The sequence below is a fragment of the Lepisosteus platostomus genome, chromosome 6, assembly GCF_059453375.1.
Source record: "Lepisosteus platostomus isolate fLepPlt1 chromosome 6, fLepPlt1.hap1, whole genome shotgun sequence".
Lineage (NCBI taxonomy): Eukaryota > Metazoa > Chordata > Actinopteri > Semionotiformes > Lepisosteidae > Lepisosteus > Lepisosteus platostomus.
The window spans coordinates 67,214,978-67,232,894 of NC_142616.1; the positions used below are offsets into that span (position 1 = coordinate 67,214,978).

At 57.5% G+C, this 17,917-nt stretch overlaps 2 protein-coding genes across 5 annotated transcripts; one reads left to right on the forward strand and one right to left on the reverse strand.

The window, feature by feature from the left end:
• The first annotated feature begins 1,311 nt into the window (after positions 1 to 1,311).
• On the forward strand, positions 1,312 to 6,290 carry LOC148662222 (toll-like receptor 9). Its single transcript, XM_088637125.1, has 2 exons — positions 1,312 to 1,420; positions 2,459 to 6,290. The coding sequence occupies exons 1-2, from the start codon at positions 1,418 to 1,420 to the stop codon at positions 5,558 to 5,560; spliced, it is 3,105 nt and encodes a 1,034-aa protein (XP_088493251.1). The 5' UTR covers positions 1,312 to 1,417; the 3' UTR covers positions 5,561 to 6,290.
• A 1,885-nt stretch (positions 6,291 to 8,175) lies between these two features.
• borcs6 (BLOC-1 related complex subunit 6) lies at positions 8,176 to 15,865 on the reverse strand. 4 transcript variants are annotated; one of them, XM_088637148.1, is made up of 6 exons: positions 15,782 to 15,865; positions 13,647 to 14,080; positions 12,667 to 13,186; positions 12,055 to 12,209; positions 10,995 to 11,078; positions 8,176 to 9,682 (listed from the first exon to the last, which is right to left on the reverse strand). In XM_088637148.1, the coding sequence occupies exons 2-6, from the start codon at positions 14,067 to 14,069 to the stop codon at positions 9,557 to 9,559; spliced, it is 1,308 nt and encodes a 435-aa protein (XP_088493274.1). In that variant the 5' UTR covers positions 14,070 to 14,080; positions 15,782 to 15,865; the 3' UTR covers positions 8,176 to 9,556. The 4 variants fall into 4 exon arrangements, with proteins under 4 accessions (XP_088493274.1, XP_088493276.1, XP_088493277.1 ...); XM_088637150.1 differs by having other exon boundaries at positions 13,647 to 14,409; positions 15,782 to 15,840; XM_088637151.1 differs by having other exon boundaries at positions 15,680 to 15,826.
• Positions 15,866 to 17,917: the final 2,052 nt, after the last annotated feature.

Genomic DNA, 17,917 nt, shown 5'->3' on the forward strand with positions numbered 1-17,917 from the left:
ACACGAAGCGTCAGAAGATGCTCATCCCTTAGAAGTACAACAGGTTTTTCCAAAGATAAGAAGAAATCCATACATTTACATAGCATCTAAAGCATCTCAGAGAGCTGCACACAGTGTGGTACAGTACGCTCTCCCTGCAGGCTGGGAATAGTTCATCCCGTTCTGTTCCCAGTGTCCCCTCTGCTTGTGAAATGTCACTTCCTGCCCAGCTAGACACGTTTGTCTATCCAGGCACCAGCGTGTCGGTGGCAGGAAGATCATATGCTCTCGACAGCACATGGGTGCCTGTCTGAGGTTTTCTCTCTCTCGATGGTCACCAGGCGTGGTGCTCGGCCCACTAACTCGCCTCGCCACCGCTGTAAAACCAGCTCTTTCTCTCTCTCTCTAACGAGCAGATTTCACGCTGCAGCAGTCAAACTCACGCGTGTGCGACACAGTCAGTCACGCATGATCAATCAATCAGAACGACAGCAAGAACAGTTAACCCAGTTTCAGAACCGTCCTGCTGGTTCCGCCCAGCACAGTGACGGGAAGACTGAAAGAACGACCTCTGACCTTTCCCAGGGGAAGCAGGTTACCTCTGGGCCCCCCCTGAGTCGCAGGTGAAATCAATCGATGAAACAATTATTTTTTTTCCATACAGTACATTCTAGGGCTCTAACAAACTAACATGAGAAACACACCTGTAAGTACGCTGTGTTCTACAATTAAACAGACATCTGAATTATTGGGCGGCACAGTGGAGCCCAGCGCTGGGCCCTGAGTTCAATCCCTGACCTGGGGTGCTGTCTGTGTGGAGTTTGCATGTTCTCCCCGCGTCTATCTGGGTGTCCTCTGGGAGCTCCAGTTTCCTCCCATAGTCCTAATGCATACAGGTAAATTAATTGGTTACTGGGAAAACTGGCCCTGGTGTGCATGTCTGTCCTGCAATGGACTGGTGTCCGGGGTGTGCCCAACTTCACACCCATTGCTTGCTGGGGTAGCCTCTAGGTCTCCCCCACAACCCTGAATTGGAAATGGAAGAACGGATCTTAAGTCTCCAGACTCGGATGACACAGCCGAGGACTAGTTCAAGTACGAGGACGAGCCAGAAGTGTTGGTACGGCATCGCTCTTAACTAGGGAGAAACTGAACGCAGGGAACAGGACTTGTGAGCCACAGCTCTAGCAATCAGGGGAGCTCATTAACCGCTGGGGTTGTGTGTGTTATGAGCGTCATGTCAATTGTGGGCAAGAAGAACAGACAGACCACCTCCCCTCACACACACACACACTTCCGCTGAAAGGCTTAAATAACACTAAACTCCGCTGCAAATTCAAAAGGGGAACAAGAGTTCTGATGCCACACCAAGTCTCATGTGAAGGCAAGGCAAGGCAAGTGGAACATTTGCGCAGGAGTGACGACCCTCTCCGGAGACATGGTACGTACTGCTCTCCTGCAAGAGCCGCCCGTCTCAAAAACGTTGCAAAGGCCCGGGACAGACCCACAAGACCGTGGGAAAGCGGGGAGCAGCTGTGAACTGATTTCATCAGGTACGGGCCAGATAGGAATGTGGTTCCAACCCCATCCCATCAGGCCCTTCCCAGATGGAGCCGCAGTCCGGCTCGGCGGGTTGCCTTGAAGCCCCAGGCTTCTCGTCTCACCGGAGTTCTGACCCAGTCGGGCCGGCCCGTGACAGACGGCCCGCTCTCCGCGGTGTCGATCAGCACCTCCTCGCGTCCTCCATCCCGGCGCCCAGCGGGCGAGGCGCACTCTGCCCTCGCTAAGGGTTATATCTAAGCTGCTTTCAAGGTTTGTTTTTGCTGTGGGTCTCTGGGCTGGTCCTGCCCGAGAGGAAGAAGCAGGGGTGCAGTGCGTACTTGCTGAAGAGTGAGGCACAGACAGAAACTTACGTTTACTGGCAGGCGTCAAGAGCACAACCAGTGCTATTGTCCCCAAAGCTCACGTGTCAAGGTTTTTCTGCCTCTCAGTCTATAATTCACATTTAACAACGAGAAAAAATGTAAAATAGACACACTGAGTGAATTCATTCGGACTATCGAAACATACATACCTTTTCCATCCATGCTGTCCGGTGACGATTAATATTAAAGGAAGTGCGTTTGTGTATCAGAATATATCGACTAGCTATTCGTACCGATAGATTTGAACGTGCGCGGGGCCTGACGCAGACGAGCGCCGAGGTGTGGACTCCTCACCAGTTGATATTGTGGAGTCTGCACGAGGGCGTCGGCTGTGCTCCTGGGAACGCCAGCTCGGGCGCATGCGTGCTCCTGGTGGAACAGGCCGAGTCGCTCGATGGGGGGAGGAGGGCGCCAGCTGTGCACCCCAAAACAAGGCGGCGCCCCATGAGGAGCCACTCTGGCGCCTGCCTGCCCGCCGCTCTGAATCAGACACGGGCTTGTCCAGACAAGTAGAGAGGAGACCGAGCGCCGATCCTCTGACCTCCTCTCCGCAGGCTTCTCCGCGAGGCGCGGCCGCTCTCCCGGGGTTCCTGGCCGTCCTGGTGTCCCTGCTGCCCCCCGGAGCCGCCACGTATCCCCCCTTCCTGCCCTGCGGTAGCCCGAGCCCCCAGACGGTGGACTGCGCGGCCCACGGCCTCACGCGGGTGCCCCACTTCCGCGCGCCCACGGGGGCGGTGACGGCCCTCCTGCTCTCCGGCAACCACATCTCCCGGATCCCGGCCGACGCCTTCTCCCTCTTCCGCCGCCTGGAGACCCTGGAGCTGCAGTGGAACGGCCTGCTGCGCCCCGGCGTTCCCAAGGCCGGCGGCCCCATGGTGCTCGCCCCGCGGGCCTTCGAGCCGCTGGCCCAGCTCCGGAGCCTCGACCTGCGGGGCAACGGGCTGCGGGCCGTCCCGCTCCTGCCCCCCTCCCTGCGGACCCTCGACTTGAGCTACAACCGGCTGCTGCTCCTGGAGCCCCCGGCCCGCCCCCCCGCCCTGGCCGCGCTGCAGACGCTCCGCCTGGACGGCAACTGCTACTACAACAACCCCTGCGGCCACAGCCAGGGGGCGCCGCGCGGCTTCCTCGCGGGCATGGGCCGGCTGCGGGAGCTCTCGCTGGGCCACAACAACCTCACCGCGGTCCCCGGGGGCCTCCCGGCCGGCCTCAGGAGGCTCGCCCTCCACTACAACCAGATCTCGGCCGTGGCCCCGGGAGACTTCGGCCAGCTGGCGCGGCTGAGCTCCCTGGACCTCAAGGGGAACTGCCGGCGGTGCGAGCACGCCCCGAGCCCCTGCATCAAGTGCGCCCGCAGCGCCCTGCACCTGCCAGCCGGCTGCTTCGCAAGCCTGGGCTCCCTGAAGAGCCTGAACCTGTCCGACAACTCCCTCGCCTCCCTTAACGACTCCGTCTTCGCCCCCCTGCGGGGACTGGAGGAGCTGCTCCTGAGCGACAACCTCCTCTCCCGGACATCCCCCAACGGCAACGATCTGGTCCTGGGGAGCCCGGCCTTCCGCGGCTTTCCCCGGCTGAGGTCCCTCGACCTCTCGTACAACTACAGGCGGTTCACCGTCTTCCGGAGGCTGGCCCTCACCGAAGACTTCGCGGGCCTGGCGCGGCTGCAGAGCCTGCAGATCACCGGCTGCTTTTTCCAGTCCGTGGACAACGCCTCCGTCGCGCCCTTGGCCGGCCTCCCCGAGCTGCGCCTTCTAAACCTCCGGCTGAACTTCATCAAGAACATCGAGCTGCACATCTTCGACAGCCTGGCTGCCCTGAGCTACCTCAGGCTGTCGGACAACGAAATCAGCTGCACGCGCTGCCGGGGAGCCCCAGGAAAGAGACCGGGGCTCCCCGACCATCGTCTGACCCCCGGCTCTTCCCTCCAGGCGAGAGGGCTCATCGCCCCCGAGCCGCAGGTGGGCCTCCCTTTGCCAGAGAGCTGCACCGGGCGCGAGACACTGAATTTGATGAGGAACAACCTCGTCTACGTCCAGAAGGAGCTCTTCGAGGGCTTCGAGCGCATCGAGTGCCTGATCCTGTCCCACAACAGCATCAGCCAGTCCTTCAACGGCAACCAGTTCATCCTCCTGAAGAGGCTGAAGCTGCTGGACCTCTCCTACAACAGGATCGACTTGTACTACAAGGCGGCCTTCTCCGAGCTGCCCAGCCTGGAGGTGCTGGACCTCAGCAACAACAACTACCACTTCCAGCTGAGTGGAATGGGCCACAGGCTGGACTTCATCGCGGGGCTGCCCTCCCTCAGGCTCCTGGACCTGGGCTTCGACTCCATCAGCGACCGCATCAGCACGGCGCTGGCCAGCTCTTCCCTGAATAAGCTCGTCTTCAGGCACAACCGCCTGCAGGACATGTGGAACAAGAAGATTTATTTCCAGTTCTTTCGGAATCTCACCAACCTAACCAGCCTAGACCTGTCCAACAACCTGCTGACTCGCATCCCGCCTGAAGGGATCTACCATCTTCCCCCAACCCTGAGGGACCTCAACCTCAAGTTCAACAAGCTCACGTCTTTCCCCTGGGAGGCGCTGAGCGCCTTTCCGTGCCTGGAGATCCTGGATCTGAGCTACAACTGGCTCTCCACCCTCTCCCGGAGCCTCCATCCCGGCAGCTACATCCCCCCGGACTCCGGCCTCCGGAGCCTCAACCTGTCCTCCAACAGGATCCACGCCATCGACCGGGACTTCTTCAGGAACGCCACGGCGCTGGCCAGCCTGCTCCTGAGCGACAACCAGCTGGAGCAGCTGGACTTCGACAACTTCCTGCTGCAGCGCCTGCGCGTGCTGGACATCCGCTGGAACCGCCTGGTCTGCACCTGCGACTCCTCCTTCTACGAGCTCTTCGGCAACTTCAACTTCTCCGTGCCCGCCCTGACCAGCCAGGTGACCTGCGGCTCGCCGGACAAGCTGAGGGGCCGCAGCGTCTTCAGCCGGGACGCCCTGCTCTGCCCCGGCAGTCGCAACATGGCCGCCTTCCTCCTCTCGCTCGCGCTGGCTCTCCCTCTGACCGCCCTGCCAGTGCTGAGGCAGGCGCTGGGCTGGGACGCCTGGTACGCCTTCTACGTCTGGGTGGCCAGGGCCTGGGGCCTCTTCTACAAGGGCGGCGAGGGCTCGGCCTACGACGCCTTCGTGGCGTTCGACAAGGAGCAGGAGAGCGTGGCGGACTGGGTGTACAACGAGCTCAGGGTGCAGCTGGAGGACAGCGGGGCCCAGCGCTTCCGGCTGTGCCTGGAGGAGAGGGACTGGCTGCCAGGGCGCTCCTCCATCGAGAACCTGCACGAGGCGGTGCAGGGCAGCAGGAAGACCGTGTTCGTGCTGCCCAGGGCCGGGCCGGCCGGCGGGCTGCTGCGGGAGGCCTTCTTCCTGGCGCAGCAGAGGCTGCTGGAGGAGCGGGCGGACGTGGCAGTCTTCGTGCTGCTGGAGAAGGGGCGGCGCGGGAGCCGCTACCTGCAGCTGCGCAGGCTGCTCTGCCGCGAGACCGTGCTGCTGTGGCCGCAGAACCCCCAAGCCCAGGGCTACTTCTGGCACCGGCTGCGCTGCGTCCTGGCCCGGGACATCCAGGCCAGCTACGACCGCAAGTTCAGCCTCAGCTTCGAGGCCTAGCGGGGCCTCACTGCCTGCCTGCCTGCTGGGGCCCAGCTCCATTCACTCCCGATCCCGGAGCGGCGGGCCGGGCCAGGTTTTCTAGGCAGCTTGGAAACTTCAGTGAGCCGGGCTGTGGGGAGAGAGAGACACTGACCAGGTGGACGACTGACCCAAACCCCGGGGGTGGAGTGGAAAAACCTGAACGGACTGTGGCCCTCCGGGACCAGGAGGTGAGAGGGGTAGATGCAAGGGAAGTTCAGAGACGTGGGGAAATGTCATGGTGCCATCAGAGTTCCTGCCAAGACCTTAAGGGCCCAAACATGTTGAAGCTCAACCCCGCGACTGATCTGCTCTGGCTGGACTCGACGCCTCTCCGGTCCCGTTAACAGGCACGTGAATCCAGTAGCGTTGGGTGCCCAGCTTCTCTCTCGCTCCCCGGCTTAAGGAAGAATGTATATCTCTCTTGAACAACAGAACGATGGCGTACTTACGGGGCTGATCTGTTTCACGTGGAGTTTGTTACAAAGGCTGGGGACAGATGACAACAGCCACCAACACCAAGCGCCACCGACCTCAGCTGTCAGTAATTTCCAATCACTCCGACGATTTTTCTTCCAGAAAACATCAGAGATCCTGTTCATAAAGCCCCTTCTCTCCCTCGTATTCATGCGCTTGCCTCTCCTCACTGCAGGGGGGTCCCAACCCCTTTAGTGTTCCCTGCGACTTGCTCAATAAACCTTTCAACTCACTTCCTTCCTGGGTGTCGTTATTCCTAGCGAATTTCGGTTTAGCCTCCTACCTTTGTTTTACCTTGTTTTACCTTTGTTGGACTGTAGCTACCCGACAGTCCATCAATAAGCCAGTCCCCTGCGGAAATCGTCCTGTGTGTGCCAGTCAAACAAAAAATCATTCACAACTCCCTGGGCGTGCATCTCCAGCGCACCAGGCTGCTAGCCGGGCTATACAGCCCTCCTCAAACTGACACGAATGAAAAATGTGAGTGTGGTTAAACCAGCGGTTTACTCCAGCGTCTTGTTTGGTGTACAAGGTGAAAACACTGAGGCCCTCCAAGCCCCGCCTCTGTGCTCCTTACCCTGTACGACCACAAACTCTGAACACCGATGTCTGCCGCTTTGATCAAATAACTCCATGAACTGATGAACGGCTTTGAAATGTTGCCCCCAATTAATTCATACAGTGTCCTTCATGCATTACTATCACTGCCCCGCGTGAAGACATCAGTTCTGTTGTACCTAACACATACACAAAAATAAGAGCTGCTAACAGACTAGATTTCTGAGGCAGGGTGAGGGAGGGGACAGTGCCTGCATGTTCTTCCCTCTCAATCCATCATCAGGAAGCTGTTTATCCCAGAAGCACAGGGCATACAAAGGAATGCAGGGACAATTTAAGACCTCGGTCAAACCAGTGAGCTTCTTTTAGGAGATGGGAGGGAGGACAAAACCAGGGCACCCAAAACATAACCGGTGTGGAAAGGGGCAGAGCATGCAAGCACCATAGAGACCGGCTCCCCCCACCGGGACTCGAACCCAGGACCCGAGAATTGAGAGGCAGCGGTGCGAGTACACAGACAGAGTGGCAGCCGACGGCTTGAGATCTTAATTCTGCTCGGTGACTCAGAGGGTGAGACAGCTGGGCAGCGCGCTGGCAGACAGGACAGGGCAGGGGCTAATCCGGGCCCTGAAGGTACAGTGTCTGGGCGCGAGGGAGCAGCTGCCGGGTCAGATGAAGCCGGCATTCCCAGCCCATCTCTTCCAAACCCTGCAATCGGAGTCTGATTCTGCTGTACAACATATTACACTTCATGCTTTTCAGATGCAAATATACATAAAACAAAGGCTTGAACATCCTATTTCTGGAACACAGTTATTATTGGTCACTACAGTCTCAGCTTGCTTATTCCAGTTATGAAATAATGTGCAAACCTCAAAAAAGAAGAAGTAAGGAGATGATTAGCCTGGCCTATTTTACAATATGGCTTAGGTCTACATACTTGTATAAATGTGACATTATGATAGGTAGTAGTAATAATTACATAGTAGTAGCAGTAATCTGTGTACTCTTCCCATCATGTATTAAAACAATAAAATACACCGCAAGTGCCTCACAGCCTAGCACCAGGCAGCAAGGCGCCACATTCACACGCAAAACAGAACTAAAAAGGGGAAGCCGAAGGCCAGATGGTTCCGAGAAATATAATAAGAATTACATATAAATACACGTGAACCACAAGAACGATCTAAATCTAGAAACCGTCAGAGCTGACACCAACAGTGCGTGTCCACAGAACACTGCCGTGTGCAATTATAAAGAACATTAAAAACATCACAAGGAGCAGAAGGGCTCTCTGCACGCCCAGCCTGTACAGCAATTAAATGATCGATCTGATCTCATTCAGCTTTCTCAAAGGAAACCCAGCTGCACTGCCTGTACCAGGCTCCCGCAGCTCTTTGTGTAAAAAAAGCACCTCTGTTCTCCGTCCTCAATGCACGTCCTTGTAACGCGCTGACCTCGAACCTCAGAAGAACCTGTGCGAAGATTGCACACAATTCCCAGGTAAAAAAAAAAAACAAACACTTACCTGCTCTGTCTGGAGACAGAAGGAGCATCTCTTTTCAGTTTTTTTGTCAATTTATTGTGGATTTTTTTAAAACGTACAGTTAGGACAAACAGTAAATTTAACGCAGGGAAAACAGAAATTGTCGTACCTATTTACAGAACCAGTGTCGCAGAGACAAACCCGTAACTCTGTTCATACCCCCTGGACCGGTAGATTCTGTCCATCAATGTTCGGGGTCACTTCACCTCAGCTCTGCGGCACCAAAGCTCGGTCCACTCCCCCAGCAGAAAACCGGGCAGCAGAGAACTGGGGAGAGGGCGCAGTATAAGCAGCATCCCGCTGACAGGCAGAGATTCAGTCTCACACAGCAAAGAGTTCACCAGGGGTCACTCAGTCGGTCAGCCGGTCACAAGGTTCGGAGAAAAGCCCACTTCCGCAGAGGCTGGAGGCCAAGCGCTTCCTGGACCAGAGTGGGTGCCGAGGCATGCGAGAAAGCCTGCCTTCAGGACTCGGGACTTGACAGCAGAGCAGTCTCAGGACAGCAGGAGGGGGTTCAAGGATCGACAGCGCAAACTGGACAGTGCAAACCTCGAGGGAGGGTACAACCGGGGATCGCGGAACGGAAGGTCACAGATCCCGAGGTTACGAGCGGCGCACGGAGGGAGTCTGGGCTGAAACGTCAACGATATGACACGTGGGACTCGTCAGGCGGTTTAGGTGGAGCTAGCAGAGAAACCCTTCACTTCGCAAGATCGTGTCCCCCCCCCGTCAGCATACGCGTTAATGAGGAACACTCAGAGACGGCTCTCCTCTCGGAGGCGGCACATTCAACACGAAGATGAACCACGTTCCGGCACACACAAATGAGGAAAACAAGGAACCGGGAGAACTACAGCATTAGGAGACCTGGCCGTCAGAAGTTTGGAAAAATAGTTAATAAAAGCAATCTTTACATCAGACGCTACAAAATATGAAACCGTTATATTTTACATAACTTTTTACATAGAAATATAACACCTAACTTGGGACTGGCACACAGGGTTGTTCTGACAACGTGCACTAACCCAGGCTGTGTACGCATGAAAGACAGACCCTGCGCTTCTGGAACTTGTCTTTTGATGACCCCCGCGCGCGCCATGCTCTCGCATCTCGGGGCGACCCGCCCCGCCTGCGCCCCCCCTCCGGGCTGCGGGGCCGGAAGATGGGACTCCGAGGCTCATCTCCGCCGGGGGGGACTGGGGATGGGGGGCATCCGGGTGTTCCGCAGGCTTGGAAATCCCGGGAGAGGGATGCGGGGGGGGCAGGCAAGGACGATGATGCGGCATAGCGCCCGGAGCGGGAAGCTCGTGTGCAGATCTGTGCGCGCTGGAGGTGTGGGGGGGATGGGAGAGGGGGGGGGGGGCTGTCCGGTGGCCCCCCTTCTCCCGGCCGGACTACTTGCACAGAGACTCCAGCGTGTCCAGGGTGCGCTTGAGGTCGCGGATCTGTTTGGCCAGGCCGTGGATCGGCTGCATGGAGCGATCCAGCTCCTCGCAGCGCGCCATCAGGGTGTACATGCCCTGCAACGACAGCAGGCGGCCAGCGGGACATCAGCAACGCGGGCCGGAGGAGAAGAGCCCGGCTCGTGCCAGGTGACCGGACACCACACCATCAAGATCGGCTCCGTTTACCGACTAAACCAGGTAGATCACAAGTCGGGTGACAATATCCCACTTCTTCAAAAACAATCCTTACACTTCTATAGCGCCTTTCTGGACACTACAGCCAGAGCGCTTCACAGGTCATGGGGATCCCCTCCACCCCCACCAGTAAACTCCCCACACACCAGCTCTCAGTGGGGAGGAGAGCAGAGGGATGAAGCCAGTTCAGAGACGGGGGTTATTAGGAGGCTATGATTGGTGAAGGCCAGGGGGAGATTTGTCCAGGACACTGGGGTAACACCCCTACTCTTTTCGAGAAACACCCTGGGAGTTTTAATGACCACAGAGAGTCAGGACCTCGGTTTCTCATCCGAAGGACGGCGCCTTTTTACAGTGTAGCGTCCCCCGTCACTATACTGGGGCATTAGGACCCACACAGACTGCAGGGTGAGCGCCCCCTAGTGGCCCCACTGACACCTCTTCCAGCAGCAACCTCAGCTTTCCCAGGGGTCTCCCCTCCAGGTACTGGCCAGGCTCCCACCTGCTGAGCTCCAGCGGGCTGCCAGCTGCGAGTCGGAAGGTGATAGAGCTGCTGGCTATTCTTGGCAGGATTATGAGCGGCTAGCCCATCTGATACACCCTACATTGTTTTACCTGTTGTATATTGCACACACCTGGTTTTAAGATGAGCCTTATCAAATAATCATTTCCATGTGCAATCACTTCACAGTCAAGAATGTAAACGGCAGTGCAGGTGAGCTGATTCGCAGTTAACTGAGCTCCTAGCTCTGGCCTGATCATGCTGGCTCCAACAAAGTACCCAACCCAAGTACAGGCCAGGCTTAAGAGACACACTGGCAGCCTGAATACCACCCGCACATCGAAAGGCATTTTTCTGGAGCTCATATAATCAAAACCCACTGTGAAATTGAATTATCCAGAAGAAAAAAACCTGGTTATACCTATACAGTTAGTCAGAAGAATATGGCGGTATTCCCCTTTAAGAACAGAAGCGCCTGCAAGAACCCTCCCTCATTTTAAAGCGAAGAGTAAACAGAATTGCAAGCACTGAACCTCCGAGGACAGACAGACAGACGTGAGCCGTTTTGCTCCCACAGGGTAATCGGAGCTGTTCTGGTTTTTGGCAGAAGACAACGGTGGGGGGGAGGGGGAGGGGGGGGGGAGTTTGGCTCAGGACTGGCCAGCGCCTTCAAGCCAGACAGAGTCTCACCTTTATGCTCATGTCCACAGACTCGCCCAGGCTGTCCACAGAGTCCCTGTACGTCTGGATGTATCCCACACTCAGGGCGGTCATCTGCAGAGAGACACACAGACGAATCAGCCTGAAGAGAATTTCAGTGGCTGGCACTGCAGCCTGGCAGCGCTGGGGCCCTGGGCCCCAGTCCAGATCTGGGGTACCGTCTGCAGGGAATCTGTTTGCTCTCACCATGTTCGGGAGAGTTTCCCCTGGGTGCTCCAGCTTCCTCCCACAGTCCAGAGACCTGCTGGTGGGTTAAACTGGCATCTGGGAAAATTGGCCCTGGTGTGAGTGTGTGTGAGTGTGTGTCCTTGCAATGGACAGGGGTCCCGTCCAGGGTGACCCCGTTTCTAGCCAGGACAGGCTACAGCCCCCCCCGACCCTGAATTGGATGAAGTGATTAAAAAATAAACAGGCGGATGGTGTTTCACATCCAGCATCAGTGCCAACAGCCTACTTGTTTGCACATACACAGACAAACAGGAGTCAGCTGTGCGTAGATTCAGTTTCCTGTCTGTGCTTCTGCAGGTCTGCTCGCTGTGCCTGCAGGCCCAAGACTCAGTCAATGCAGTCACACGCACGCCTCCTGGGGGTCTGGTAACACTGGTTTTTCTTCAAGGTTAGTGGAGTTGCACTGAGACCACATTCAGACCAACGGCCCGATTCACAGAAAACCACGACAGGTAACATTTCAGGTGCTCAATACTTATACTGCTTCGTGCAAGCTACTCCCAGGAGTTCAAGCAAGGAGCTGCGTCAGCATGCGTTGGCTGCAACAGAACAGGTCAACTTTATCCCACGCTGAAGAGAGAAGAGACATAACGTTTCGGCCGTGGAGCCTTCTTCACGTGTGACATGTTGGGTCTCTTTTCTTTTCCTGTCAGTATGGAATAAAGCTTCACCTGTTCCGTTACTCCCAGGAGTGTCAGAACTCCTGACCGACACCGCGGGAGTTTCCCAACTGGAATACGGCTTACTCCAGGGTAGGGGGGGGTGGGGGGGGGCGGGCGGAGAGCCCGGCAGGCAGACTCACGTTCTGGATGGTGCTGTTGAGGCTCCGCATCATGAGCTCCACGCTGTGCGCCACGTCCTGCGTGTGTCTCTGCAGGTCCAGCAGCACCCCGGGGTCAATGGGAGGGATGTCTGCCAGCTTCCTCTGAGGCCCCCTGCTCCGCACTGAGCTGTCCGCTGCGGGGGGTGAGAGGGGTGGGGGGAGGGGGTGAGGGCAGAGGAACAACAAGAGAAGGGGGAGTGAGACGGCATGGCGGAACAGCACCCCCCTCAAACCACAGGCAGGGTCTCCGTCTACCACCGCCGCGGCCTCAGTCGCCCAGACACAAGTCCGCACAGGACCCTGGATGGCCCGCTGGCCCCCCTGAAACAAAAAGCCCACGACAAGCTCACGCCGCTGGCGGTTCAGGAAGCAGAGCGGATTCACGGGGACCACGCCAGACGCTGAGAGTTTTGTTTTCTCCTCTGCTGGGCTGCTGGGCTCGGTGCTGCTCCCTTGAAAGCGTCCCTCTCAGCTTCTCGGGTGGGGCTGGTGGGTTTCTTTTGCCCGGACGATGCCGACTGAGGAAACGCAGCCCCCCTCCTGCCCCCCCCGCCCCGCTAACCTGCCCCCCCACCCCTCCGCTGCACTCACAGTCCAGGCTCTGCCGCGAGCTCATCTTGATCTTCTGCTGCAGGTTGTTGGCGACGAAGTGTGTGAGATCGCCGTCGTGGCTCACCGTGCCCTCCAGCTCCAGGGCGCTGGAGATCGTGGCCCTGCGCCCCTCGGCCCCGGGGCCCTGCCTGTCCCGGCCCCGGGGCCCCGCGCACACCTGGCTGATCCCGTCCAGGCTCTTGCTGTCCTGCAGCCTCCCCACGATCCTCTCCCGCTCCCCCCGCGGCAGGGCAGCGCCCCCTGCTGGTGCGTTGCGCACGTGCACCTGGGCCATGACGTGCGGGGGGCAGGCAGGCAAACTGGGGGCCCGCAGGGGCCCCTGGTTAAAGGGGTTCACTCTGTTCTTATTCTGTGGGGAACTAGGGGAGCCCCGCTCATCCTCCTGGTCTCTGGGGTCCCCCGCGCTCCTGGGCAGGTCCTGGCTCTGAAGGCAGGAGGCCTGCAGGTCACTCAGGTCTTCCACAGTCTCCGTGGGCGTGCTGCTGCTGGCTGTACTGGGCTGCAGAGGAGACGCAGAACTGGTTACAGACGTCACAGCTGAAGTGTGAGGCGGACACACCGGACAAGAACACTTCTGCCAACATACCCATCCACCCACTTCCCAACTGCTCCTTGCAATTCAGGGCTGCTGGGGGGCCGGAGCCTATCCCAGCGAGGCACGGGCACAAGGCGGGGGGCGCCCCAGGCAGACACACACGCTCACACTCACACTGGGGCCAATCTTCCCAGAAGCCAATTAAACTACCGGTAAGTCTTTGGACTGTGGAACCAAACCCACTCGGACATGGGGAGAACATACGAACTGCACGCAGACGGCACCCCAGGTCGGGGACTGAACCTGGGGCCCAGCGCCGAGAGGCAGCAATGCTGACCTCCACAACTCCTGCTACGACATTATCAAAAATCAAGCGATGGTTTCCGGTGGCTCATGTGGTTTGTGAGAGCGCCCGGCCCCTCACCTCGGGAGTGTCTTCACTTCCTTCCGGATCTTCCTCCTCTCCCAGCTCCTGCCCCGGGGGGTCCGGCTCCGCGGCCGCAGCGTTCTGGCACGGCCTGCTGCCCCTGCCCCCGGGTCGGCCATCTCGGAGGGGGTCCTGCCGGGGCCCTGCCGCCAGCGGGCACCCCGAGGCCTCGCAGGGAGGGCACCCCGGCTCTGTCTCGGTCTCAGTCCCTGCGCCCGACCGCCCCCGGCCCCCGCGCTCCCCCCGCGGCCCGCGGGGGCGTGGGGCGCAGCCGCACTCCTCCCCGCGCGCCGGGGGCGGGCCGTCGCCGCCGTGGAAGCGCGGGGGAGAGCCCTTGCGCCTGCAGTCCGCGCCGCCGGCTCCTGCGACCCCATTGGCTGCCTCCTGCAGGCCGCTGCCCAGCGCAGAGGAGTGGCTCATTCCTCCACCTCCTGTCGCACAGAACAGCAGCAATGAGTGAGAAGGCCCCCCTGCTCCCGGGGGGTACAGAGCCTGCCGGCCGGGGGGGTCCCCCTTTTCAGATCAGGAGCCCTAGACTCCTGCCCTGGGCGGGCGGCGGCCCTGCCCGTGATGTGTAACCTCCAGGAATCGAGAGCGTGCGGCAGTATCCAGTGCCGTCCCCCATGCAGCCGAAGGGAAGATCTTCCTGCTCCTCCGCGGAAACACAGCCGGTGTTCTGCTGCGCGGGTCGCAAGTCCTCCGGCGGTCTTCTGGCTTCCCCAGATGCGCCTCACTTCTGTCTTCCGGCCTCACTGATCACCTGGAGATCCAGGGGCTCGGAGATGATCCTTGCTGGCTTCTACCAGCTTCCCTCTGCCCAGCGACACCCCAGCGCACGGCGGAGGTTGGGGTTGGGGTTGGGATTATGAGACCCAGTTATCTGATGAGCACCCACCACTACCCCACCCCCGCCCCCCCCAAGCATCCCCGGCACACAGCTGCTGCTGCTCGGAGCGTGTCGGAGGATCAATGGCTCTAACTGGAACGGCACATCAGCCCTTCCCTGCTCTCTCTGCACACGAGAGCAGAGCAGGAGTGAGCTGCGCAGTCACAGGGAGCCAGGACTGGACATTTCAGACTGGGCCAGATAAAAGGAGTAATGGAAAAAAATGGATCTATTTTAAACACCAGTTGCCGGGCACCTCCTGTCTGTGGCAGCGCCGTCTGCTGACTGAAGCTTCCTGTGCCTAGTTGAGCTGATCTTGTGACTGAGCTAGACTATTTCAATCCCAGGGTGTGTCCACTCCGGGTTTTTTTTTTTAAGACTCTTGCAGGGTTACCGGTTCTATACGATGTCTGAGCGTTTTAAAAACCGAATCCCTGCAGACACACATCATTGCAGTTTCAAAACCTACAATTCCCCACCAGAGCACACATCGCCAGGGAGGAAACAGCCTCGTCCTAAAAAACGGGGAGATGAATGCCTACCTCCTCTAGACCATCCGTTTTACAACCGCTCTTCCGATTCCACTGTGAGATTCTAAGTCTCAGCGTCGTGTGATACGAACAGATCTAATCGTCTACGAATGAGTTGATCACTAGAGCCGCAGTCGTGAAGATTAAGGCGCTGTACCGCAAGAGCGACCGTTCCGCAATCATCAGTCACCTCTAACACGGTCCCGCCACAACATAACACAAAGACCGCACCTGGAATCTCGGCCGTGCCCACTGTTAGAAATAAAATTTATGTTAAAAAAAGGAAAATTCCTCCTTCTCCCATCGAAAAGGCTTCATTACCAGTTTAATCCCCCCCTACTGGAGGACGGCTGTGTCGTAAATGAATACGCGCTCCTCCGCACTACTGGGGAAATCGGAGGAAATAAAATGTCAGCGTTTTATTTAGAAACGCGCTGCGGCCAGCGACTGCCTGGCCAGTACAGAGAGCCGCCGTTTCCCCGTTTTAAGGACGGAAACAAACGGTAGCTGGAAGGATAAAATGTCTATGCGCCGAGGAAGCGGTGACAACCCGAGGCCTCGACCCTACAGTAAACTCGGTTCTCGTAGAATATTTTAAGACCTCGACAACTTACACTTTGCCCTGGTCGTTCCTGGTGTCAGTCCCACTGTGTGGGCGCATTAAAGGCCATCCCCGATGTCAGCTTTTTTAAAATAAACACAAATAAATCACTTACTGCCGCGCCTCCTTCCTGGATGAATGTTGCCAGGAGACCGCGTCCTACCACAATAATCTCCCGTGCAACAACAACAGAGACATAAAACGTCCGTTCCGGGCACCTAGCGGTGCAGTGAAAGCGGATGACTGGAGTAGTTCCCTTGGGGCAACTGACGTTACTTTTAAGAGAGGCACTAGGATTTCTGATCGTACTTAGACTAGAGGGAATCCAGTCGACTGAGCATGGGTTCTACTAATAATCAGAATAACTTTAAAAATAAAATCGTTCAACCTTTTACATTTAAACCAAGACGCCTTCTTGATTTATCATAACAATAATAATGGGTTCAAGACTGAGATTAATATTATTTCCGTCATGGTTATTCCGGCAGCATTTTCTACAAGAACACTCACGGACGGTAATGGGAAGATGATGCACGACGGAAACGGAGGTCTTGGATCACCTTAAGCTGCCATATGTCTAAATGTTCAGTAATTTTGGGAAGCAGTGTTTTAGCACTGCTGACTGACAACGCTGGGGCCCTGGGATTAATTAATGGGGTGCTATCTGGAGTTTGTAAGTTCCTCCAGGTGCTCCAGTTTCCTCCCACAGTCCGAACACATGCTGGGGGGTTTAATTGGCTTCCAGGAAAAACTGGCCCTGGTGTGAGTAGCTGTACTTATCATTGCAGTTAGATGACGTTACCAGTCTGCAGCTAAGGCATCGACCACAAGGGGGAGACAGAGACTTATAGTATTTAAAACAGGGGCGCAGATGGAAATCCTGTGGGAATCTCTCATCTCTCATCCGTCCGAACAAATCTCACTTCAAAAACACTTCAAAACTTCGCGTAACGAAATCCCTCTCTCGTCCTGCAGTGTGCTGGTATATTAACGCAGGAGCTGCAGTGTATTTTTGACGGGTGTATTGAACGAAAGAAAAGGTTTTCTGTGACAGTCCAGACGCCCCCACTCAGCAATGCCTGCTGGGAACAGCAGTGGCCAAGGGTGCGAGCCCCGAGTGACACCCCCTCCCCTCCTCCCTCTCGGCTCCCAGGTCAGGGCGGGAGCCCTCCTTGATAAGCATGAACTCACCCGCCTGACAGGCCTGAACGACCCATTCCTTGCCGCCTTTAACTTTAACGAACGTGTCCATTAACGAGTCACTGTGCAGGCGCTGCGCTGGCAGGCCGTCTTTACAGCCGGATGGGCGGAGGGGCACCCTCTCCAAACCTGCTTCAGGGGGGGTCGGGTGGAGGTCGTTGCAATGAACCCTGTCGATGATTAAGAGCAGGCCCTGGGCCTGCAGGCCAGCCCCCCCCATGACCATGCAGCACGCTGTCGTTAATGATTCCCCCAGGTGCTCCGAGCTCAGGACACGGTGTTTGAACGCACAGATAGCACAGGCTTAAAGCCTCCGGTCCCAGGCTCTTCTAGTGCGTCGAGTCTTCTTCTTCACTCTTCACGCGGCCTTCAAACGGCTGCACAGCCGAAACGTTGTGCTCATTCCTCATTCCCTTTATTTCTACAGAGGAACATCTTCGCCGTTTTTTCCCCAGAGCTTTTAGAGGCTGTTCTGAAAGGTGGGGCAAGAGTCACGTCTCGAAGCGTTATTGCTCCTCTCCCGGAGGACGCTTCATCACGGGGCGCTGTCTGTCACAGGTGCTGCCGCGCCCGCCGCTACTGAAGTGCGGAATGACCTTCTGTGTGTGAAACGTGTTCCTCAAGTCCATTCCCAATCCGAAGAGCTAAGGCAGAGAATCCCGGTTCCTGCTCCACTTCAGCCCCTGTATGTCAGGCTTTACAGGGGTTTCCCATCAGAGGCCCAAGATCCCGTTAATCAGGACTGATTGCTGGGTTCTCTCGGTAATGGGCTGCTAGTTTGGAATGAAGAACAGAAGACTCTGTGGCCGTCCTGGTCAGGAGCTGCAGGATCCTGTCCTCGATCAAATACACACCCGCTCAGCTCTGTCAGAAAGCTCAGGTCAGGTGAGGTCAGACCCCCCCTGCCCAGGAGGGGGAGAGTGGACTGTGAAGGTGACGAACCCCCCAGCCTGCCCCTGCAGGGGTGCTGGGCCGGCCCTCCCCACGCGCTGGCAGGCCCTCGGGCGTGCCGAAACTGGACCCCTCCCAGGGGGAGCTCGGACAATAGCTT

What these genes read in the sequence shown, in the direction of transcription:
- borcs6 (XM_088637148.1), bottom strand. Translation starts at nt 14,069, where the DNA reads ATGAGCCACTCCTCTGCGCTGGGCAGCGGCCTGCAGGAGGCAGCCAAT. An exon ending in TCAACAGCACCATCCAGAAC is followed by an intron (nt 11,079 to 12,054) that starts GTGAGTCTGCCT and finishes GTCTCTCTGCAG; the next exon opens with ATGACCGCCCTGAGTGTGGG. An exon ending in CTGTGGACATGAGCATAAAG is followed by an intron (nt 9,683 to 10,994) that starts GTGAGACTCTGT and finishes CTGTCGTTGCAG; the next exon opens with GGCATGTACACCCTGATGGC.